General features: G+C 43.5%; 1 protein-coding gene across 1 annotated transcript in view; it reads right to left on the reverse strand.

Annotated features, from left to right (window-relative positions):
• Positions 1–271: 271 nt before the first annotated feature.
• Positions 272–26,422, reverse strand: part of LOC311137953 (synaptotagmin-6-like) — a gene marked incomplete at both ends in the record, with an annotated part of 38,276 nt that continues 12,125 nt past the window's right edge. Inside the window, 6 exons of the mRNA XM_084172581.1 lie at positions 272–343; positions 635–785; positions 1,015–1,186; positions 1,464–1,584; positions 2,314–2,890; positions 3,576–3,990. Of these exons, the coding sequence (XP_084028707.1) occupies positions 272–343; positions 635–785; positions 1,015–1,186; positions 1,464–1,584; positions 2,314–2,890; positions 3,576–3,990 (1,508 nt within the window). The remainder of the gene's footprint in view (positions 344–634; positions 786–1,014; positions 1,187–1,463; positions 1,585–2,313; positions 2,891–3,575; positions 3,991–26,422) is intronic.

Here is a 26,422-nt window from a genome sequence, read left to right on the forward strand (position 1 = left end):
TCCCACCAGACCCAGTATACACTATAGGCTATACGTACCATGACAAAGTGGCTGTCCAAGAGGGCACAAGATAAATGTATATGTGTGTGTTTGTGTGTGTGTGTGTGTGTGTGTGTGTGTGATGGCAGGATAATGTCATTCTAGAGCAATTTACTGCACTTGACTTACTCTGAGGCACACCATATGTGGGTCTGGGTCTGGGACACATATTTCAGGCCTTGCTACAGTGCAGGCTTTGTAGAGTCATGGAGTATAAACTCTAGCTCCTCCCTCATGGACTAGACAGGAGTCTTGGAGAAGGGCAAGAGCCTTGACTGTCAAAGCTTGCAGTGCGGGTTTTCCACTGTAGGAGACATTTCACATGGAAAGATTAGTCATTCCAAAGTGCACCAGCATGAACATTGCTGTCACTGTTAGGAGTGTACCTACCATCAGAAATCCTACATAGATAAATAGGTGTACATACATTTATATTTTGGTCATTTAGCATATGCTCTTATCCAGAGTGATTTGCATTCACCCATATCCAAGTCATTGCAAGTAAAACTTTCCTCAATAAAGCAGCTATCAGCGAAACATACATTATTGAATGTCAGCAGGGTGTTTTTCTTTGTGTCTTTGTGAGTAATAATACCTCTTTCTGAGACTTGCTTGCCTCCAGTAGAGAGTGCCAGTGAGCGATGGGCTTGCGTGGATAGGCCAACATCTCGTTCCAGTGGTCTCTGCCCAGTCCCTCTGCATGACTGCCCACTCTGTTCACACCTATGATCTCATTGTGTCCCACCCTAAGGGGAAAAAAATGAAAAATGCACCCATTAACTCTTCAGCCACATCTGGTATAATGTAACTTTACATTTTCGCTTCTACTATTAGCAGAACTGACAGTATTAGTAGGACTCTCAGAGTTAATGGATGGTTGTAGCATAAACAAACATATCAATAACAAGAACTTAGAAATTATTCTTGATAATATTGCCATGCATTGCATAACAAATGATATTGAGTATGGCATACAAGTCATAGTCCATCACGGATATGTGCAGGCTGACTTGGTCCATGTTCTCAGGGGGGATGTCGAAGATGATAGCTTCGTTATAGGTGGGGTTCAAAGTGTTCCTCTTGATGGTGGTTTTCTTCTTTTTCAAGCGCCGTCCATCACAGTCTAGGGAGACCTTGACATATGGGTCTGCCAATAAACAAGATAAAATATGATTTGATTTATTTAAAAACGACAAGTGCTTAGCTACTTAATGAATCAAGCTGATTTGACTGTACATTATGTCATATGTTATTTAACTAAGTATGGCTCTTGCGAGATGCGATAATAAACCAGATGATGTTTTTTTTCTTGTAACTCTTTTACCAGAGGGATAACCTGGTCAATGGTTAGAAGAGTATGCAACAGTGTTTAAGGTAAAACAAGCACAAAACCTTTTAACGTGAACCAATTGACTGAACTGTACCTGAGTATCCTGTGATGTCCATGGCCTTGAGGTTCCTGCACTTGATGACTGTCAAGGTGAGTCGTCCTGCGGTTGGCAGGTAACAGAGAGAGAACATGATCTCTCCCAGGTCTACAGTCTCCTGTGTTCAGGGCCACAGACAAAACACATCAGAACAGAAGGAAACAGAGTGGGCGTTTTCAGTTATCACACATTACAAAGCCACTAATATTGTTAAAGGGATAGTTGAATGATTTGACATATTTAGATATTTGTTTCATTACCTTGAAAGCAGTCTATGGACAAAACCAAAGTGTTGATTGCAGTCACTCCTTGTCCATAGACTGCATTCAAGGTAAGGAAACAAATATCTAAATATGTTAAATTGCTGAACTATCCCTTTGTATTACTATACTGTAGCAAATGTACAACCTAATTACCATTTAGTCTACAATGTGAATGAGGATGGAAGCTAGGGGGCATTGACCCCACATCCCCTGTCTGGTCTCCTATTATTGAACGCTTGAGACTCACACATGGGATCAAAGCATTACATTAGCTCATCAGAGCACCATTGAGGTGATTCCTTGCTACAGCTTATTAGGACCATCTCTTTTAAATACTTTAGAGCTTGCCTGGCACAATGGAACCAATGGAATAGTCCCAAAAATGCAAATCACCCAATATAGCACTTAAAACAGGCAAGCTCATTCAAACTTTTAAAGAATCCAAATACTATTTGAACCCATGTATGACAACTCTAAAAGGCTATCTGGACTTACACTGTGCTTTCGCTTCTGCTTTGCTAGCTCTTTGGGGTCTAGGCCAGATCTTCATAAAATACATTTATTTTATTGGTTGATTGACTTACAGAGGTGGCGTACTGAATATCCTTCCAGATGGCCATCTCACGGGAGAGGTCCGACACCTCAAACAGATTCTCCAGAATGACCTCGCCGATCATGTCGTGGCGGGAGAAGCGGTCAAAGTCAAAGACGCTCAGGTGCAGCTTTCTGCTGCCCAGCTCCTCGTAGGGCACGGCGAACTGGAAGGACTCATCAAACATGGGGTTGAGCGTCTTGCGATGGACACGGGTCTGGAACTTGCGCTTGCGGTCAGGCAGAAGGTAGATTTTGACGTAGGGGTCGGAGCTGCCGCATAAGTCTTTGGCGGGCAGGTCGAAGGCCTTGAGGATGTTGACGAGGAGAGCCTCGGACTCGTAGTCGTACTTGAGGGAGAAGTTGATCTTACCGCAGGTCTTGGCGGCAGCGCAGTTCTTGGAGGACTCGTCGGCATCTAGGGAGCTCTGTTTGTAGAGCTCTGGCTGGATGCGGCCCAAACTGGCCAGGCTGGTGGATTGGTCCTCTGCATAGGGGAAGTCGCTGCCTCGGTCAAGGCTGGTTACATGATGCATTTGTCGGGGTAGGTGCTTCTTGAAGGAGCTGTGCCTAGAGACATGGAGACATGTTTGCCAGTTGAATCATTTTCTTGGACAATTTACACACTGTAGAACAATTTCAAGCAGTGGAATAATTCCAGTACCATATGGCATGCCTGGGAAATCTGTGCCCCCTGCTGAATAATGTTGTCAGCTTCCAATTTAGAGTAAAGGGAATTGCATTTTCTCTCTGATATTAGATTATTTAGATGTTTCTTAATTTAGCTCAATAGGAGCTCCATGGCAATAGGGGCATTCAACTGACAATCTCATTTATTTTCTATGTATCTCATCTTAACGGTCACAAATGGATATGTTACAGGTGTAGATATGATGCATAATTATTTATATATCTGTACCACTATGACACACTATAAATAGCCCCTTCCTGACAATATCACATACTATTACCTCAATACTAATACATGTCCTGGACATAAACACTGAGACTCAGAGGAGCCTTTACATTGAATTAGGAGGCCCTTACACACTGATCTGAGGTCAGTTTTGAGGAAGCACTGATAAGCTGATACTAGGGATGCCTTTCAAATGGCACCTTATTCCCTATAGTGCACTACTTTTGACCAGGACCAATAGGGCTCTGGTCAAAAGTAGTGCACTATGTCAGGAATAGGGTGCCATTTAGGACGTAGCCCAAGTCTGTGTCTAAAGGCAACTTCCTCCCGTAGCCTGACCTAGTGGAGGAGGTGGGCTCGGTGGTCTGCCTGGACATGCGTGTGCGGCGCAGGAAATGGTCCTTCATGGACAGCTGCACCTCGGCAGGGATGTCAGGCGACGTGTGGCTGATCTTCACCGCTGCCTCTAGGAAACTTGCCGGGTCCGAAAGATTCAGCTTGTCCGACGCCATGGCATGTGTGTGCGTGTGTGCATGTACGAGCGTAGGCCTGTGGCCGTGTGCGGGCAAGGCTCTGTCGTAGGGTCTGTCAGAGGCGGAGGAGGGGGGGGCGGAGGCGAGGACAGTGGCACTGGAGGAGAGGTCCTTGGTGCGCCAGTGCACCCAGCACAGCTTCCAGGAGGCAAAGACAATGACGCCCAGCAGGCCCAGGCCACAGGCCACGAACACCAGGAGCAGGAGGCTGAAGGAGAGATCTGGAGGAGGGGGAGGGATGGGTGGGTGGGTGGTGGAGGGGAGAGGAAGAAGAAGAAGATAGAAGATTACTTTATTGTCCAACTGTACACAAGATCCAACGAACATTCGACTTACGCTTTATCCCAACCCCTCCGAAAGACACACATACGTACACACAAAGGTTGGAGAGGTTGGAGCAGGGGGCAGTCATTCTGCAATGCCCATGGAGAAGGGGGAGGGATGGAGGGATGGGTGGAGGAGTAGAGGAGAGGAAGGTCGGTGGATTGGAATGGAACAGCAGATATATACAGTATGCATGAGTGAGATGCGATAAAGGCAAGGCAAAGGTTTTATTTACAGACATCGCACTGCTAAGCAATGTATTTTGAAACCCTCAAAATCGAAAGCAACTGTGCTGCCACCACCAGCTAAGGCGTGTGAAAGCATTAATTTCAATGGTTTATTGAGAAATACAATCACGTTGGGGGTCGGTAAGCATGGTACATGATGTATGAGTGTAGTAATCAATCGTCTCTCATACACAGTCTGTCAGCCTGCCTCCTGGTGATTTAACAGAGAACGTCACCAGGACCTTATATTCACAAATTGGTTGATCTCTTTTTAAAACATACTGCACTGTAAATGGGTGCTGTAAGCAATGTGTCTCTAGATCAAATGACCAAACGTATCTTAATGATCAAATGCTTATTCTGTGGGTCAATGCCTATTCTAAGGAGCTATTTGTGTAGCCAAGTAATGAGAAATAAGCCTTCAGCCAGCTCTCTCTCTCTCTCCTCAGTCTCTCTCTCTCTCTGACACACACACACACACAAAAAGACATATGCGCAAGCAAGCAGAGTGCAAGTGTTCACTGTTTGACTTGCAAATGCACAAAATGTAATTACAGTCTTATTCCAGATAGAGAAAACAGCCCCACAAACCATTTTACCAAGGATGAAAGCCACACAGGTAGAATAACTGTTCCCCTGTCCGTCTGTGGCCCTAGTCTGGGATGATTATATCTCATTGGAATACAAAAGGCTGATCTCTCTGTTTTCTATGATTATTACAAATGTGTTTGCAAAGGACTTGCGCTGGTTGTGGGCCACACATATTGGAGAGGGGCCAGGATGGAAAATTATCAAGAACTGTTTCAGTCTTTATCTGCATTTCCCATAGGGATAATGACTGGAGCATCACAAACAATTGTACATATATTAATGACAGGGGCATTGCTATTGGACAGCTTGGGGGGGTGGGGGATGTGACCTTCTAACCCCTTCCAACACCAGAAAGCCATAAATTGAGCGTAGAGATGCAAAGCATTAGAATGTAGGTTACTATCTCCCTAAAACAGCTGTCCAGTCTAATTAATTAAATCTGATGAAAACACATGAATTATACATAAGGTTTCTAGTAAAGCTGGGAAATTCACAAGCTGTAGCTACAGTTTCCTAAATAAAAAATGGAAGCCTGTAGAAAATATCTACTCTGGAGCAACAGAGACTGGTTTGAAAATAAAACAGTAGGCCAAAGTTTTTGTTTCCTAATGGAAGAAATAATATATTACAGTGCCTTCGGAAAGTATTCAGACCCCCTGACTTTTTCCACATTTTGTTAGGTTACAGCCTTATTCTAAAATGTATTAAATTGTTTTTTTCCCTCATCAATCTACACACAATACCCCATAATGACAAAGCAAAAACTGACTTTTAGACCTTTAAAATAATATATATATATAAAAATAAACGGAAATATGACATTTACATAAGTATTCAGACCCTTTACGCAGTACTTTGTTGAAGCACCTTTGGCAGCGATTATAGCCTCAAGTCTTCTTGCGTATGACGCTACAAGCTTGGCACACCTGTATTTGGGGAGTTTCTCCCATTCTTCTCTGCAGATCCTCTCAAGCTCTGTCAGGTTGGTTAGGCAGCGTTGCTGCACAACTATTTTCAGGTCTCTCCAGAGATGTTCGATTGGGTTCAAGTCCGGGCTCTGGCTGGGCCACTCAAGGACATTCAGAGACTTGTCCCGAAGCCACTCCTGCGTTGTCTTAGGGTCGTTGTCCTGTTGGAAGGTGAACCTTCGGCCCAGTCTGAGGTCCTGAGCGCTCTGGAGCAAGTTTTCATCAAGGATCTCTCTGTACTTTGCTCCTTTCATCTTTGCCTCGATCCTGACTAGTCTCCCAGTCCCTGCTGCTGAAAAACATCCCCACAGCATGATGCTGCCACCACCATGCTTCACCGTAGGGATGGTGCCAGGTTTCCTCCAGACATCACTCTTGGCATTCAGGCCAAAGAGTTCAATCTTGGTTTCATCAGATCAGAGAATCTTGTTTCTCACAGTCTGAGAGTCTTTAGGTGCCTTTTGGCAAACTCCAAGCGGGCTGTCATGTGCCTTTTACTGAGGAGTGGCTTCCGTCTGGCCACTCTACCATAAAGGCCTGATTGGTGGAGTGCTGCAGAGATGGTTGTCCTTCTGGAAGGTTCTCCCATCTCCACAGAGGAACTCTAGAGCTCTGTTAGAGTGACCATTGGGTTCATGGTCACCTCACTGACCAAGGTCCTTCTCCCCCGATTGCTCAGTTTGGCCGGGCGGCCAGCTCTAGGAAGAGTCTCGGTGGTTCCAAACTTCTTCCATTTAAGAATGATGGAGGCCACTGTGTTCTTGGGGACCTTCAATGCTGCAGAAATGTTTTGGTACCCTTCCCCAGATCTGTGCCTTGACACAATCCTGTCTCGGAGCTCTACGGACAATTCCTTCGACCTCATTGCTTGGTTTTTGCTCTGACATGCACTGTCAACTGTGGGACCTTTAAATAGACAGGAGTGTGCCTTTCCAAATCATGTCCAATCAATTTAATTTACCACAGGTGGATTCGAATCAAGTTGTAGAAACATCTCAAGGATGATCAATGGAAACAGGTGCATCTGATCTCAATTTGTCACGGTTTCGGCCGAGGCTGCCTCTCTCCCTTGTTCGGGCGGGCTTCGGCGTTCGTCGTCTCCGGAATTCTAGCTGCCACCGATTGATGTTTCATGTTCGTTTGCTTTTGTCTGTTTGTTTCTACACCTGTTTCTGTTTTGTAGTAATTAGTGTCCTATAAGTTTCTCGTTGTGTTTGTCTTGTGTTGTGTGTGATTGTTACCGTCAGTCTGTGTATTGCTCGGTTGAGCGTTATTTTTCTCCACTGTTTGCTGGAGCGTTCGTTGCACTTGTGTGTGCACTTATTTCATCCTGACGCACCTGTTTGTGCGCATTGTCTTTTCGCCTTCGTGCGTATTTTGCTGTCAGGCTTATTTTGTCCTGTTGCCTGTGTTTAGGCAGGAATACAGCTTTTTGGAATTCAGTCTGCTTCCTGCGTTTGATTCCTACACCACACCTACAACACGACCTGACAAATTTCGAGTCTCATAGCAAAGGGTCTTAATACTTATGTAAATAAGATATTTCTGTTTTTTGTTTTTAATACATTTGCAAACCTGTTTTCGCTTTGGCATTATGGGGTATTGTGTGTAGATTGCTGAGGAAATTGTTTTATTTAATCCATTTTAGAAAAAGGCTGTAACGTAACAAAATGTGGAAAAAGTCAAGGGGTCTGAATACTTTCCAAAGGCACTGTATATCTTTAAAGGTAGACTCAGTGAGATGAGTTGTCATGAGCAGCACCGCAGATATTGAGACAAGCGAGATGCAAGACTTTGCTCTCACACAGTCACACACAGCATCTGCGCATGTGCTTGGGTTCGCAACACGCTGTTTACAGAGCGTGGTAGCCAGGGCACCAAAACAGCGAAGACGTTGAGCCTCTCGCTTCAACGCTCTTAGTTTTTGCAAAAATGTACGCACTATGCTGTTTACTTTATGCATCTACATCATATCGCTGAGTCTACCTTTCATTGCACATTTCCAGGGTAGCCCTTTACACTCATAAATGGGTTGAAAATCCGGGTAGCCATTTGATTAGCTGTTCAGGAGTCTTATGTCTTGGGGGTAGAAGCTGTTAAGAAGTATTTTGGACCTAGACTTGGCGCTCCGGTACCGCTTGCCGTGTGGTAGCAGAGAGAACAGTCTATGACTAGGGTGGCTGGAGTCTTTGACAATTTTTAGGGCCTTCCTCTGACACCGCCTGGTATAGAGTTCCTGGATGGCAGGAAGCTTGGCCCCAGTGATGTACTGGGCTGTACGCATTACCCTCTGTAGTGCCTTGCAGTCGGAGGCCGAGCAGTTGCCATACCAGGCGGTGATGCAACCAGTCAGGATACTCTTGATGGTGCAGCTGTAGAACCTTTTGAGGATCTGAGGACCCATGCCAAATCTTTTCAGTCTCCTGAGGGGGAATAGGCTTTGTCGTGCCATCTTCACGACTGTCTTGGTGTGTTTGGACCATGATAGTTTGTTGGTGATGTGGACACCAAGGAACTTGAAGCTCTCAACCTGCTCCACTACAGCCCCGTCAATGAGAATGGGGGCGTGCTCGGTCCTCCTTTTCCTGTAATCTACAATCATCTCCTTTGTCTTGATCACGTTAAGGGAGAGGTTGTTATCCTGGCACCACACGGCCAGGTCTCTGACCTCCTCCCTATAGACTGTCTCATTGTTGTCGGTGATCAGGCCTACCACTGTTGTGTCGTCTGCAAACTTAATGATGGTGTTGGAGTCGTGCCTGGCCATGCAGTCATGGGTGAACAGGGAGTACAGGAGGGGACTGAGCACGCACCCCTGAGGGGCCCCCGTGTTGAGGATCAGCGTGGCAGATGTGTTGTTACCTACCCTTACCACCTGGGGGCGGCCCGTCAGGAAGTCCAGGATCCAGTTGCAGAGGGAGGTGTTTAGTCCCAGGGTCCTTAGCTTAGTGGTGGTCCTCTGTAGCTCAGCTGGTAGAGCACGGCGCTTGTAATGTCAAGGTAGTGGGTTCGATCCCCGGGACCACCCATACACAAAAAATGTATGCACGCATGACTGTAAGTCGCTTTGGATAAAAGCGTCTGCTAAATGGCATATTTTTTTATTTTTTTTTTAGTGATGAGCTTTGAGGGCGCTATGGTGTTGAACGCTGAGCTGTAGTCAATGAATAGCGTTCTCACGTAGGTGTTCCTTTTGTCCAGGTGGGAAAGGGCAGTGTGGAGTGCGATTGAGATTGTGTCATCTGTGGATCTGTTGGGGCGGTATGCAAATTGGAGTGGGTCTAGGGTTTCTGGGATAATGGTGTTGATGTGAGCCATGACCAATCTTTCAAAGCACTTCATGGCTACCGACGTGAGTGCTACGGGTCTGTAGTCATTTAGGCAGGTTACCTTAGTGTTCTTGGGCACAGGGACTATGGTGGACTGCTTGAAACATGTTGGTATTACAGACTCAGTCAGGGATAATTATATCAGGAAAGCGATTACTCACCTCGTACTGGACAAAGATTTTTTCTTTAACGAGTAGGATGCGTAGGATTTACTTCAGACACCCGACAAGGCTCAAATCCCCGTCAATCGCAAAATATTTTTCTAATATTTTGTTGACTGAGTTAGGGAAATAATGCAAATTAAGAGGACTCAATGTATTTTGAAGGATTATAATAAATACTGCTTTGATGTCATACAAATAAGTCAAACACCCTTGAGTCCAAATGTGGCACTTCACATTTCCATAGCATAAAACTCATGTCATATACAGTGTTAACGTTTATGATCACTATGTTTGATGTACAGTTACAAGATGACATGGCGTCATACCCTGGGTTATTCTGAACAGAATGAGCCTATGTTTGTCTACTGTGAAGAAAATTCGCCACGCCACACGCACCTGATTGTACTCATAACTCCTTTCTATGCACACCAAAATTACAATCTGTTTCCCTGCATTGTGAAAGCCTAACACTGTAATATCATATTTTATAATTTAGCTTGTCATGTTGGCAATATAACAAGCTTTCAAATGATGCCCACCTAACCCAGATTGCGATTTATAATGGACCGTTTTTGGATAACCTGGGCTGCGTCCCAAACGGCACCCTATTCTCTATATAGTGCACTTCTTGGGCCCTGGTCAAAAGTGGTGCACTACATAGAGAATAGGGTGCTATTTGGGACGAGGGCCTGGATTTAGGAGACAAATTTCCCACCAACATTCCAGTCAGTACATCCTCGTGGTGGAGAGAATTTAGGACATATGGTAATCCCTGCATACTTTAAAATAAGATGCTTGAATTTCACAGTCAATCAAAATTCTGTGGCTTACTTGCACCGTAATTAACTTTTTGGATTTGGATTTATTTGAGTGGGCGGTTGCGTGACTAACCCACTATGAAGTTTAATGTACCTTCAATGAGTGATATAGCTAAGGGCTTCAAAGTATCTCCCGCCGCCGAATGTCTAACATGGTGCTCAATACCCTAAACAGAAACCATCTGAGGAAATTTGCCCTCTGATTGTTTAGTGTTCTATTGCTGTAATACAGAGTTTGGGCAATTTCAAGGATTAGCAGTTTATTGAGATGTGCATTTATTGCTCTCCCAGGCTCACACACACACACAAAAAAAAAACACACACACACACACTCGCATCTTCTTCAAATTAAATATTGATGTGAGAGCGATGCAAGCTTGTACAATTATTACACATCTCACACCTTTGACATGTCAGCCTAATTGTCCATGCAAGACCCAAAGCCAAGAGCATGCCCTGGATAATGGTTTTCTGATTCAGTGTTCAAACAGTAATTGAATCTAGCGTGTCTTTTTAATTCAATAGATGTCAGGGGTTATGCCTACTGTTTTCATGATACAGTATTTGCAGTTTTTATTCATCATAAATCGTTGAATCTTTTGTGATGTTTTCTGTGTAAAAAAAGGAACAAATGTAAATTGTGAAAAATTATTGGACACAAAGGCATAACATCATCCTACAATTGGAGCTTACTGTCTGCAAAATGGGAGAAATTACAGTCCAAACCGCATTTACTGTATCTGCTGCACTGCTCTCACAGAAAGAAACTGCCGTGAGACCAGACTTAGAGAGCTTTTTTTAGGGACCCATAAATCTGATTAAACCTTGTTTTGTAGCAGACACAGAGAGCAAACAAAGCCCCAGGGTTTTTTATCCTCGTCAAGTGCCCTCATATACAACCTGGTCTCTATAGAAACCTGTCCAGTAGACATTTCCACTCCCACTCCCACCACCCCTACCCCCTAATTTTGAGGGCTGCAGCCTCAAACACAACATGCCAAGTATATATTAAACGATCCTCGTCATTCGTTCTTACACTAACTTTCTACGTCTTGGTGGATGATGTGCAATAAAACGCTAAACCCCCTCTAATCACCCTTGACTGGGATGATTTGCCGTGTCTCATCATGGCTCCTCTTAGAGAATCTTTAAGCAATTACTCCAGCAGCCTCCTTGGCTGTTTATAGTCCTCAGCCACCTCACACCTCAGCCACTTTATCATCCTCCCCACTCAATCCTTTAAACCTGGGATTTACTCACATAGATGACACTCATGAGGATTGGGCCACTTATTAACTATAAAAGATGGGAGAGAAAAATAATGGGTCTGGGATCATCCCTTCATCCACAGTGGCCACATGGTTAGGACTGACAATACACAGGAAATAGGCTACCTGTCTGAAAAATAAATAGATATTATCCAGCTGGTTAAAGTGGCTGTGTTGGAGAAGAACATGCTGGTCCAACCCCATTGTTCGCATTAAAAGAGCACAGAAACATTATTTTCTCAGTATTTTCCCAAGTAATGGGTAAAAAATAAATACATATGTTTTACTGTTATAGTACAACCTTCATCTTATAGCTCCTCCCAACTCTTCACCGCAGCCTCCTCACAGACTGACATTTAGAGCGTCAGTAAAATTCCAGATAACATTTTCCCTGGGCTGCTGCCCCGGCGACCCTGTGTACAGTATGGGGGAGGGCAAGGCACACTTCTCCCTCCAGTGTGATGATATTTACAGACAAGCAATTACTGGGATTGGAAACTCACCACAACAACCCCTGCTGTACAGTGGCTTGCGACAGTATTCACCTCCCTTGGCATTTTTCCTATTTTGTTGCCTTACAACCTGGAATTAAAATGGATTTTTAGGGGGTTTGTATCATTTGATTTACACAACATGCCTACCACTTTGAAGATGCACTTATTTTGTTGTTGTGTGAAACAAAAAAGAAATAAGACAAAAAAACAGAAAACTTGAGCGTGCATAATTATTCACCCCCCTAAAGTCAATACTTTGTAGAGCCACCTTTTGCAGCAATTACAGCTGCAAGTCTCTTGGGGTATGTCTCTATAAGCTTGGCACATCTAGCCACTGGGATTTTTGCCCATTCTTCAAACTGCTCCAGCTCCTTCAAGTTGGATGGGTTCCGCTGGTGTACAGCAATCTTTAAGTCATACCACATATTCTCAATTGGATTGAGGTCTGGGCTTTGACTAGGCCATTCCAAGACATTTAAATGTTTCCCCTTAAACCACTCGAGTGTTGCTTTAGCAGTATGCTTAGGGTCATTGTCCTGCTGGAAGGTGAACCTCCGTCCCAGTCTCAAATCTCTGGAAGACTGAAACAGGTTTCCCTCAAGAATTTCCCTGTATTTAGCGCCATCCATCATTCCTTCAATTCTGACCAGTTTCCCAGTCCCATGAAAAACATCCCCACAGCATGATGCTGCCACCACCATGCTTCACTGTGGGGATGGTGTTCTCGGGGTGATGAGAGGTGTTGGGTTTGCGCCAGACATAGCGATTTCCTTGATGGCCAAAAAGCTCAATTTTAGTCTCATCTGACGAGAGTACCTTTTGGCAAACACATTTTTTTCTTTAAGCATTGGCTTTTTTCTGGCCACTAAAAAGCCCACATAAAGCCCAGCTCTGTGGAGTGTATGGCTTAAAGTGGTCCTATGGACAGATACTCCAATCTCCGCTGTGGAGCTTTGCAGCTCCTTCAGGGTTATCTTTGGTCTCTTTGTTGCCTCTCTGATTAATGCCCTCCTTGCCTGGTCCGTGAGTTTTGGTGGGCGGCCCTCTCTTGGCAGGTTTGTTGTGGTGCCATATTCTTTCAATTTTTTAATAATGGTTTTAATGGTGCTCTGTGGGATGTTCAAAGGGATGTCAAATCCAAATAAAAATCCATTTAAATTACAGGTTGTAATGCAACAAAATAGGAAAAACGCCAAGGGGGCTGAATACTTTTGCAAGGCACTGTATGTGCTGGTGTTCCTATAGGCCTACCTACACCAACCCCCTATTTAAAGGGGCTATTATTTAACTGTTGTCAAATGAAAAACATTTAAATAGCCATATTGTAAACAAAGTCAATCAAATACCTTGGTTAAATTGATTGAGTATAATGGGTAATATCAGTGTTATATCAGTTTGTCTTTTTAAGAAATTTCCCATCCCTTCTCTATTTCCTGAAGTCAGTGATGATATCATTCATTAGGCCAATGTTCATTCCCACCACAGCTATCATGGTAATGGGGAGAGAGGGAAAGACAGAGAGCGAGAGAGACAGATACAGAGCGAGTGAGAGAGAGAGAGAGAGAGAGAGAGAGAAAGAGAGAGAGAGAGAGAGAGAGAGAGAGAGAAAGTCTGTATTGTTACAGACAAGTGAGGGCCAAGTAAGTGCTTGTGAATTTTATAGTTTTCAATGCCATGTTGTTTTTAAATGTATCACAAATGAAAGCACTACACCATGATACAATAGAACATGAATCCTTTTCAATGACTCATTAACTTTGAGAGGACTGACAAAATGATGAGGTGGAAAATGTTCATTGTTTTGCAAGGCCTAAACACAATGCTGAATTGTTATGTATCTGAGAGAAATGTTATATCTGCCTATTGATTTAGTCAAGTCCATGAAACCTCTGGTACAACAACAAAACGTATCATCATTATATAAGAGAGGTTATATTAAAATAACATTATCATATGAATAAACAAAACGGTAAACTCAAAAGGGCACTTTTGAGAAATATTTGTTTTTACAATTCAGAGAGTGCTAATGTATATTTTTATGCAATCCAATGAAAATTACCTTTTCATTTGACATTTGTCTCAAGATAATAACAATGCTCAGAATGCTACATTTAGTAGAATTTTTAAAAGAGGTGTGGGAAATGTCAAAGGCCCAGTGCAGTCAAAAACGTGATTTTGCTGTGTTTTATATACAGTATATTTCCACACCATGAGGTTGGAATAATACATTGAAATTGTGAAAATTATGATAATGCCCTTTTAGTGTAAGAGCTGTTTGAAAAGACTGCCTGAAATTTCAGCCTGTTTTGGTGGGATGGAGTTTTGGTCTGCCTGGTGAAATCACCAGGAAGTAATTTAGTTAATAGACCAATAAGAAAGAGAGTTCCAAACCACTGCCAATAACAGCTAGTTTTCAATTTTCCCCTCCCCACTCAGACCACTCCCAGACAGTCCTAGCAAAATTCTTGCTTGAGAAATTGCTCTTTGCTAAATCTTTGACCATCTTAATTGAAAACAATCACAGTAAGGTACTTATATGTTACCAAAAAATGATTTGATATTGAGATCGAAACGGCTTCACACACACACCAAAATGCAGTTGTCAACACCAGCGAATATTAATTGAACTCCAGAGTTGGTTTTCAGCAATTAATTTCCGTAATTGGTTGTGCCACCCAAAGGATGATAATGTGGGACAAAACATGTTCCTCGTCTTGAACTCTCCCCCCAGCCAAATGAGAGCTTAGCCAGCCAGCAGGATTTGAGCAGGAAAAGCACACTGGAAATACTTACAAATACAGCTGATTATGTGAAAACCCCAGAGCACCCCACAGCATTGTCGCCAACCCCTGGGCTACATAAACAAGCAGGATCATTGAGGCACACACACAACAGCAAAGGGGGAGGGTGGGTGGGGGGATGACGCTACATGCCACATTCAGTATCCTGTCCCTTTCTTCTGTGTGTGAAAGTGGGTTAGATTAGAATTTGTTGGGCTGGAGACTGAGGAGAGTGTGGACGGGAGATAAGACAGAGAAAGGCCAGGCTTGCTGGTTTTGATGGACAGTCATTCTGAAGAGAAGATGCCGAGAGGTATCCAATAAGAGCGCTCGGCTGAGCAAACATCCCTAAATCTGACCACGGACTGTTATAAAAGGAAACAAAAGGAGTCCTCTTTGGGGAAAAGTCAAGTTATTCACAGACGTCTGTTAGGGGGTGAGTGTTTGAGAATTAAACCATGTGAATTAAACCAAAAATGGACTCTGCAGCATTGCCTTAGCTAGCCTTGTCTAACTTACCAAGCTGGAAAGCTAGACTAGTAGAGCCCAAACAATACTATGCTACCTGAAAAGTGCCAACCAACCAGATATACCCCATCTTCCTCTAAAGACCCCATCTTCCTCGGCAAACTTGTCCCTGAGTGCTAAAGTGCCTCATGCAATTTGCAAACCCCACTACAACAGCATATGCCAGGCATGGTAAAAAAAAAAAAAAGAGCCTTTTAAAAATAAATATTTTACAGTAGCCTTGATAAAAGTGACCTCTGAAAATAAATTGGAAGATCAGTTTTCAATTAATATTGATGTGCTTTTATTTCATGAAATCAAACTCTACTAATCCTTAAAAATGTTTTCAGGTGCTACAGAACTCACAGATAACATATTGAGTGGTGAGTTACTGTATGAAAGCTATGATATACCATACAGTGCCTTCGGAAAGTATTCAGACCCCTTGACCTTTTGCACATTTTGTTAGCATACAGCTTTATTCTAAAATGGATTAAATAGTATTTTTTCCTCGTCAATCTACACACAATACCCAATAATGACAAAGCAAAAACAGGTCGTTTTTCTGTGCACATTTATGAAACAATAAAAAACTGAAATATTACATTTACATAAGTATTCAGACCCTTTACTCAGTACTTTGTTGAAGCACCTTCGGCAGCGATTACAGCCTTGAGTCTTCTTGGGTATGACGCTACAAGCTTGGCACACCTGTATTTGGGGGTTTCTCCCATTCTTCTCTGCAGATCCTCTCAAGCTCTGTCAGGTTGGATGGGGAGCGTTGCTGCACAGCTATTTTCAGGTTTCTCCAGAGATGTTCGATCGGGTTCAAGTCTGGGCTCTGGCTGGGCAACTCATGGACATTCAGAGACTTGTCCCGAAGCCACACCTGCGTTGTCTTGGCTGTGTGCTTAGGGTTGTTGTCCTGTTGGAAAGTGAACCTTCACCACAGTCTGAGGTCCTGAGCGCTCTTGAGCAGGTTTTCGTCAAGGATCTCTCTGTACTTTGCTCCATTCATCTTTGCCTCGATCCTGACTAGTCTTCCAGTCCCTGCCGCTGAAAAACATCCCCATAGCATGATGCTGCCACCACCATGCTTCACCGTAGGGAAAAAGCACCTAAAGACTCTCAGGCAAAAGAGTTCAATCTTGGTTTCATCAGACCAGAGAATCTTGTTTCTCATGGTCTGAGAGTCCTTTAGGTGCCTTTTGGCAAACTCCAAGCGGGCTGACATGTGCCTTTTACTGAGGAGTGGCTTCAGTCTGGCCACTCTACCATAAAGGCCTAATTGGTGGAGTGCTGCAGAGATGGTTGTCCTTCTGGAAGGTTCTCCCATCTCCACAGAGGAACTCTAGAGCTCTGTCAGAGTGACCATCGGGTTCTTGGTCACCTCCCTTACCAAGGCCCTTCTCCCCCGATTGCTCAGTTTGGCCAGGCGGACAGCTCTAGGAAGAGTCCAAACTTCTTCCATTTAAGAATGATGGAGGCCACTGTGTTCTTGGGGATCTTCAATGCTGCTGAATTGTTTTGGTACCCTTCCCCAGATCTGTGCCTCGACACAATCCTGTCTTGGAGCTCTACGGACAATTCCTTCGACCTCATGGCTTGGGTTTGCTTTGACATGCACTGTCAACTGTGGGACATTAAATAGACAGGCGTGTGCCTTTCCAAATCCTGTCCAATCAATTAAATTTACCACAGGTGGACTCCAATCAAGTTGTAAAAACATCTCAAGGATGATCAATGGAAACAAGATGCACCTGAGCTCAATTTCGAGTCTCATAGCAAAGGGTCTGAATACTTATGTAAATAAGGTATTTCTGTTTTTAATACATTTGCAAAAATGTCTAAAAACGTGTTTTCGCTTTGTCATTATGGGGTATTGTGTGTAGATTGCTGAGGATGTTTATTTATTTAATCAATTTTAGAATAAGGCTGTAACAAAATGTGGAAAAAGTCAAGGCGTCTGAATACTTTCTGAAGGCACTGTATTTGCTGAACAAAAATATAAAACGCAACATGCAACAATTTCAAAGATTTTACTGAGTTACAGTTCATATAAGGAAATCAATCAATTGAAATTAATTAATTAGGCAATAATCTATGGATTTCACATGACTTGGAATACAGACATGCATCTGTTGGTCACAGATACCTTAAAAAATAAAGTAGGGGCGTGGATCAGAAAACCAGTCAGTATCTGGTGTGACCACCATTTGCCTCATGCAGCGTGACATCTCCTTCACATAGAGTTGATCAGGCTTTTGATTGTGGCCTGTGGAATGTTGTCCCACTCCTCTTCAATGGCTGTGCGATGTTGCTGGATATTGGCGAGAACTGGAACACGCTGTTGTACATGTCGATCCAGAGCATGGAAGAATTGTGTACAGATCCTTGTGACATGGGGCCATGCATTATCATGCTAAAACATGAGGTGATCGCGGCTGATGAATGGCATGACAATGGGCTATCTCTGTGCATTCAAATTGCCATCGATAAAATGCAATTGTGTTTGTTGTCCGTAGCTTATGCCTGACAATACCATAACCCAACCGCCAAATTCTTTGGTTGTGCAAACCCACAGTTTCATCAGTTGTCCGGGTGGCTGGTCTCAGATGATCCCACAGGGGAAGAAGCCGGATGTGGAGGTCCTGGGCTGACGTGGTTACACGTGGTCTAAGGTTGTTAGGCCGGTTGGACGTACTGCCAAATTCTCTAAAACAACGTTGGAGGTGGCTTATGGTAGAGAAATGAACATTAAATTATCTGGCAACAGCTCTGGTGGACATTCCTGCAGTCAGCATGCCAATTGCACGCTCCCTCAAAACTTGCGACATCTGTGGCATTGTGTTGTGTTACAAAACACACATTTTAGTGGCCTTTTATTGTCCCCAGCACAAGGTGCACCTGTGTAATGATCATGCTGTTTAATCAGCCTCTTGATATGCCACACCTGTCAGGTGGATGGATTATCTTGGCAAAGGAGAAATGCTCACTAACAGGGCTGTAAACAAATTTGTGCACAAAATATGAGAGAAATACGCTTTTTGTTCCTTTGGAATTTCTGGGGTCTTTTATTTCAGCTCATGAAACATGGGACCAACACTTTTGTTCAGTATACTTGTATCATTGACCCTAGCAGAAGGATTTGCTAGCCATCCTTTTGTTGAACACCATTCAATATGTTCTCCTCTCTCAGGGATCTGGATTACTGAGTTTAAATTGATAAACAAATGGAGTGATCATCCCCTGCAGCCAAAACAGCCAAACCTGATTTCTAAAGTTAATTGGACGAGAGAATAGATCCATGTCTCTTATAAAAACGTTGGGTTTTAGGTTGCTGAGAGCTAACGTGACCAATCCTGCTCCTGGAGGCTTTCCATCTCCTCTATGTTTCTCCATCGATTAATCAGCCATCAACATTACATTCGTCAACACCTGAACAACTGGGGTGAGTGACTTCCGAACCAATCAATCAAATAAATTTGTGTGGCGCTTTTTTAGAAAGTCATTCATTACGTGAGGCAAACAAAATATCACGACCCAACCTTTCCTCTCAGAGAAACAAGAAAAGGGCAAGAGTGGCAAATCTCCCAAGACTGACAGATAGAGAGTATAGCTCATTCTATCTGGTCGGCACAATGCATGAGTTTGCATGACCGTCACAGTCATGGCCAATCTATTGTGTCAAAAAGGATTTGGTCGCTCAAATGCTGACTTTAATAAATCAACCAACCCAATGCTTGGATGACTGGATCATGAATGTGAAGACGTCCATGGCTCACTAGATCAAGGCTCAGGCTGGCAGGTTTGATGCAGAATAGATCCAGTCCTACTCTGCACCCATCGGGCTCTGGTCAAAAGCAGTGCACTATAGGCTGTAGGGAAAAGGGTGCCATTTGGGAAGCAGACCTACTCTGTGTGGATCTGCCCAGTGCCTGGGGGTTGCTAGAGGCATATTACAGGCCCAACCTCTGCACTGGCCAATTGTATTCATGCCCTGACGGGTTGAATGAATGGTTGCCTGGTATTGATTGGTGCAATCCAGATGCACCTTTATTGCGCCTCAAGAGCTTTCATGTGCACGGGCAAATACTATTACACTTGGTTAATGCACTTGCGTGCCCATTGTAAATACCCAAAGTGCTTCCTGCGCCATCAAAAAATCAGACGTTACCGGGGCCTGATCTGGAGTGGTAGCTGTCACAAGGCATACAGGTCCTAAGGAAACTCACGAGTCACTGCAGACCATATCAATATGCTGTTACGGTAACAGTTGCAGGGGCCCTTCAGATCAGTAGGCTATGCATAAAACATGACGAGGAGTCTTGTGAAGTCTTACACTACAAAGCATTGTGTAGAACATTCACTCTGCTTTTTGTCTGTCTCTTCCTTGAAGTGTTCCTCTTGTCCGTGAAGCACTCTGGTCTGAGAGGATGGCTACTGTTATATCACTTCCTAACATGGTATTGGTTTTTCTCTTTGTGTTCTTTGTGTTCGATCCCATTCTTCCACAATGTGTCTACAGGAAACAACAGGCCGATATGCTCGTTGCTATGCTAGTTAGTGAACCAACCCTCATCTTATCTCTACCCGCCTGCCCTTAACTTCCCATTCCCTTCCCTTAAAACTGACCTCCCTCCTCACACCAATATCCACCTATATTAGCGCTTGAAGTTTAAAGTGACAGTAACGCAATTGTAGTCCTAGGTATTATAATTGTCTTGAGTATTGCATAAGTCACCGTGCGGGTATGTATCATTGACTGTTATTTATACTGGAAAAGTTGAAACCGAATATGGCCAGTTGGTTTTAAATGTTGTAACTGAAAGAAGACAATTGTATATTTTTTTATAGTGTTGTATGTTCCATTGCATTGCTCATGACCCAGCTCAATAGGTGGCCTTTCAGAAACCTGTCTCTTATGTACTGGTTGAGGTGTTCCCCCCTCATTAAACGGGAACTGGCCTGGTCTGGTAGTTGAGCCATTTTAGGTAACACTAGTCGGCAGGTGTTACATAAACCATGACATAAATCGGACATCACAGGTTTCCCTGTAGATGGCTTAATCCGTAAACCTATCATAAAACAACGTGCTGATTATAAGCCACACTATTGGACAATTACACGGCCCTGACTGATCTATGGCTTGTGCCATCAGTGATGACAGAGGTGGACAGGAGGTCATGACTTTGGTTATTTGTCGACAACATCCCGTTGATTGATCTGAGCGGAAACGTTCTTGATCAAGGAGCTACATTTTGCTCAGCGTTATAGTGTCTTCATCAGTGTGTAAAACCTCAGGTGCGTAAACTACACCAGGTGTGTGCAGACAGTCCACCAGATGCAGAAATTCATCTTGACAGCATAAAAGTAAACTCAACACGACACTGTCAGTTCATTTAGATGTACTGTTATCTAAGAATTAGACTTACTGTTAGAGCAGGACCATAATCCTGCTGCAACAGGAAATGTGGATTATAATTAATGGACATTTTTGTAGGGGTTGATACATTTTTCTTAAGGGAAAATAAAGTCTGACATTTCAAAGTGGAAATTAAAAACTTCAGAAGCCTTTTTAAACCTCAAATACACTGCAAGTTCTCCTGCAACAGGGTGATTAAATTAAGATCCTACATCTGTACATATAATCCCAGAATCGTTCTTCCACCAAAAGACAGATTAGCAGCTGCTTCTAGCTGCACCCCAAGTGTGTAAACACTAAACAGAACCACGGCCCAAACGGCCATGTCAGTCAGTCAGGTCACCACCATGAGATCCCGGTCAGCAACATGTCACAGGGTCATCATTATTCATCAGACAGTGTGGCCTGAGTGGTGCTGATGGCCAGTGCTGTGCTGCTGTGATTGCACCAGTGAGCAGGGTCAGAGCCTCCACAGCTGATGACAGCCAGATAAACACTCACACACTCCTGCATGTAGAGTTGCTGCATTCACTGAGAATGTGAATTTTGGATGTGGGTTTGCAATAGTGTATATGCACAGCACATAGATCCCATTGGGTCTGAGGTGTTTATCTGGAGGTTCATTGATGAGTGGGTTGGAGCCAGACCCATGCTGACTGACTGCAGTGCTGTGATTGTGAATGAACTCGGCACACACACACACACACATGAAATGCAATCGTCTCGCTCTAAGCAGCCCTTGAGCAGCAATGTAGCAATCGCTCATCTGACTGCAATATGTTTAATGCGCTTGAAGGGTAATGGCTTGAGACACAGTTCAGTACAGTGAGATCAATACAAACACAGTACGCAAGATGATACCATATGGACTTCTCATAGTACACTACACCAAAAAGGCTTTGCTTACAGATGTTTTAAAGCAAAACATCAAAGGGTTTGAAGAGGAAATACAGAAACATGTATTTCTTACTGTTTCTTTCTCTAGGTTTTCACATTTGAAGTAAGAACAAAAATAAGAATTTCTTGACTCTCGCAGGGGCAACACAACAGGCAACAGTGGGAAAGGACGGACTAGAACTGCTTACTCTGCATTTCTTCTAAGTCATAAATTGTCCTGTTTCCATTTTTAAATCACATTTTTACACAGTCGTACTACTATTTCCACCCAATATAACAACATTGTTATAATATTACACCAACAAGCAGCTAAAAATCATGAAAAGTTACAGTGATAGCACTCACCGGTGATGAACACTCTCTTCTCTCTCCCTCTTTGAATCTCTGTACAAGAGCTATCACTCTCTCTCTCACTCTGCCTCTCTCACTATCACTCTGCCACTCTCTCACTTTCTCGGAGGATGCTCTTCCTCCACACCGAATTACCCTGTTTCTACTGTGACCCCGTTTCTATGGAGCTGTGAGCCATACAGTCAGCTAACCAACCAACCAGCCATCCAGCCAGTGTACAGCGCTAGATGCTGTACAGCCTATTGCAACTGTCCAGGGGCAGGTACTTCAGCCAAGGCTAGAGAGCAGTTACAAACCTTTTATAAATAACCCCTACAGCTGATCCATGTGGCCATTACATATGCACGGGCTCCCTTGATGTATGCATTGCATGTATTTGGTTATTTTCATATTATGTGGTGTGCAGGAAAAACACATGTTCCTTCCTTTTATGTCCTAAAGAGAAAGAGACTAACAAAAGAGAAAGGTTCACATGTTGGAGTGCATGCATATTAATGAAATATCCTCATGAATATCAAACACATCTATGAAAGGGTGCCTTGGATGTTACACCAGGGCTAATAAAAAAGACTGGAAGGAGGAGGAGAAAATCATCAAACATAGAAATGGGGAGCAACTTGGAGGAGAGCAGGAGAGATAATAACCTTATCAATTGTATACACAGGCTTATATAATCAGCAATGGATAGACGAACCAATTGGGACACTGTGTGTGCGGAACATGTATATAGTCTGGTCTGTGAAGCGTGTATCATTGCATTAATATGCTTCTGAGCAGCAGCCTTCATTCTTAGTCTTCTGCAGTTATTGTTATGCACACTAGTAGGTTCCACTGCCATGCAATTTTCCTGCTCTGGTCTGCCTTTCTCTGTGTGTAGTGGAGATGTGGCTGTCCCTTGTAGCCTATTTCGGGCCAGATTAACATCAGTGCGCATTAAAGCGGGGGAAGTGCCCTGTGTTGGGGGAAGGGAAGCCTCCAAGACCCCTCTCTGCCTTCTCAAGAACCATGGTGTAATATGTGGTAAATGTACACTGTTCACACACACTGAGGGCAGCCAGCTGATGACCCACAACAGTTATTGGGGAGTAGAGTGAAATGGGAAGGTGGGAAAGAGTGTCATGATTCATTGGGATCCATAACAGATGAACTGATGGTGTCAGAAATGTTTATTTAAAATCCTATTTTTGCATCAGCACGCAGCAGACACATGGTTGGAAGACTTCATCTGGAGTGGTGTAAAGTACTTAAGTAAAAATACTTTAAAGTATTACCCAAGTCGTTTTTTGGGGTATCTGTACTTTACTTTTTAATAACCGGTATATGCCCACATCATTCTGTTGTTGGGGTATTTTTGTATATATATATTTATTTGTATATATATATATTTTTTTTTTTTTACAATTTAACAATCATCAGCAAAGCATAGCAATCAGATAATGCCCCGTTATTCCCCCACCCCCCTTTCCCCACACATACAGAAAACAACAGGCTACATGGGAGCACATCATACAAAACCCTTCCCTCCCCATCCCATGAACACCCCTCTCCGTCCCCTCACTCGGTATTAGTTTCAATGATTACCAAACAAAAAAAAAGAAAACAGAATGTCCTTGACATCCAATGCTAGTAAATACATTTGTCAACCCAAAAAACAAAAATAAAATACAAAAAATACAATAATTCATAATAATAATAATAATAATAATGAGGCAGCTCAGGTGGGGCTGAAGACTCTGAAAACTCCTTTAAGTCCCCCCAGATGTCAATAAATGCAAAGGGTTTATTACATACATTGTACGTTATTTTTTCAGAATATAGAAAGTTAGTTCCTTTAGCCACATCTGCTTGCTTGGTGGAGTGTCACTCTTCCATATAAAAGCTGTGCATTTATTGGCTGCAATGATTGCCAATTTAATAGATCTTGTTTTGTTACCAATATTAACTGTTAGAATGGAGTCATCTCTAAGAAGAATAAGGGAAGGATCTAGTGGTACAGTCATATTAGTGACCTGTGATAAGATCTGAATAATGTCTTCTCAATAATTGCCTAGTTCGGGGCAGGACAAAAACATATGCATAAGGGTGCCCATACCTGTTTTACTCCTTGGGTAAAATGTGGAATATTTAGAATTTCTCTCTCTGGTGTAAAGTAGACCCTCTGTAAAAGATTGAATTGCATCAACTTGTGCCTTGCTGATTATCTAAAAAGAGCTTTCCCCATTTCTCAGCCTCAAAAATGAGATCAAGGACATCATGTCACTTTATGCAAGCCTTCAGAGCTTCGTCATTCCCCATCAGAGCTTGAAGACCAGAGTACATGTACAAAATGAAACCTTCTATAATACACTGCTCAAAAAAATAAAGGGAACACTTAAACAACACATCCTAGATATGAATGAATGAAATAATCTTATTAAATACTTTTTTCTTTACATAGTTGAATGTGCTGACAACAAAATCACACAAAAATTATCAATGGAAATCAAATTTATCAACCCATGGAGGTCTGGATTTGGAGTCACCCTCAAAATTAAAGTGGAAAACCACACTACAGGCTGTTCCAACTTTGATGTAATGTCCTTAAAACAAGTCAAAATGAGGCTCAGTAGTGTGTGTGGCCTCCACGTGCCTGTATGACCTCCCTACAACGCCTCGGCATGCTCCTGATGAGGTGGCGGATGGTCTCCTGAGGGATCTCCTCCCAGACCTGGACAAAAGCATCCGCCAACTCCTGGACAGTCTGTGGTGCAACGTGGCGTTGGTGGATGGAGCGAGACATGATGTCCCAGATGTGCTCAATTGGATTCAGGTCTGGGGAACGGGCGGGCCAGTCCATAGCATCAATGCCTCCCTCTTGCAGGAACTGCTGACACACTCCAGCCACATGAGGTCTAGCATTGTCTTGCATTAGGAGGAACCCAGGGCCAACCGCACCAGCATATGGTCTCACAAGGGGTCTGAGGATCTCATCTCGGTACCTAATGGCAGTCAGGCTACCTCTGGCGAGCACATGGAGGCCCCCCAAAGAAATGCCACCCCACACCATGACAGACCCACCGCCAAACCGGTCATGCTGGAGGATGTTGCAGGCAGCAGAACGTTCTCCACGGCGTCTCCAGACTCTGTCACGTCTGTCACATGTGCTCAGTGTGAACCTGCTTTCATCTGTGAAGAGCACAGGGCGCCAGTGGCGAATTTGCCAATCTTGGTGTTCTCTGGCAAATGCCAAACGTCCTGCACGGTGTTGGGCTGTAAGCACAACCCCCACCTGTGGACGTCGGGCCCTCATACCACCCTCATGGAGTCTGTTTCTGACCGTTTGAGCAGACACATGCACATTTGTGGCCTGCTCGAGGTCATTTTGCAGGGCTCTGGCAGTGCTCCTCCTGCTCCTCCTTGCACAAAGGCGGAGGTAGCGGTCCTGCTGCTGGCTTGTTGCCCTCCTACGGCCTCCTCCACGTCTCCTGATGTACTGGCCTGTCTCCTGGTAGCGCCTCCATGCTCTGGACACTACGCTGACAGACACAGCAAACCTTCTTGCCACAGCTCGCATTGATGTGCCATCCTGGATGAGCTGCACTACCTGAGCCACTTGTGTGGGTTATAGACTCTGTCTCATGCTACCACTAGAGTGAAAGCACCTCCAGCATTCAAAAGTGACCAAAACATCAGCCAGGAAGCATAGGAACTGAGAAGTGGTCTGTGGTCACCACCTGCAGAACCACTTCTTTATTGGGGGTGTCTTGCTAATTGCCTATAATTTCCACCTGTTGTCTATTCCATTTGCACAACAGCATGTGCAATGTATTGTCAATCAGTGTTTCTTCCTAAGTGGACAGTTTGATTTCACAGAAGTGTGATTGACTTGGAGTTACATTGTGTTGTTTAAGTGTTCCCTTAATTTTTTTGAGCAGTGTATATGCCATTTAGCAGACACTTTTAGCCAAAGCAACTTACACTCATGTGTGAGTATATTTGACGTATGGGTGGTCACAGGAATCGAACCCACTACCCTGGCGTTACAAGCACCATGCTCTACCAACTGAGCTTCAAAGGACTACCTTTTTTACCCTCTTCCTCTCCAGCCACAGTTTATCAGTTGTAGATTTACTCATGGGCTGAATCTTACCTCCCTGTTGAGTGGCAATATAATGCCTAACCTGTAGGTACTTGAAGAAATGTGTTTTGGTAACTGAAAGTGAGATGTAGGTTGTTGGAAGGATAGTTAACCATCTCTATACAAATGACCAAAAGTTTTAATTCCTTTTCTGAACCATAAAAATATAATACAATCTCTCAGGGCTTTGGGTAAGATGGGGTTGTTATAAAAAGGTGTTTGTTCATATGTGGATCTATTCCCTCCTGTTTGTTTAAGAACTTCAGTCAATATATTTAGAGTGTTTTTAATTAAAGGATTGTTTGTGAGACCCATCAAAGCTTTAGGTGGGCTAATATAAGGTGTAGATGCCAATGAAACAGGGGAAAGACACTATTCCTCTGTCTCCAAGAG

The sequence above is a fragment of the Coregonus lavaretus genome (genome assembly GCF_964263955.1).
Source record: "Coregonus lavaretus genome assembly, chromosome: 12".
Lineage (NCBI taxonomy): Eukaryota > Metazoa > Chordata > Actinopteri > Salmoniformes > Salmonidae > Coregonus > Coregonus lavaretus.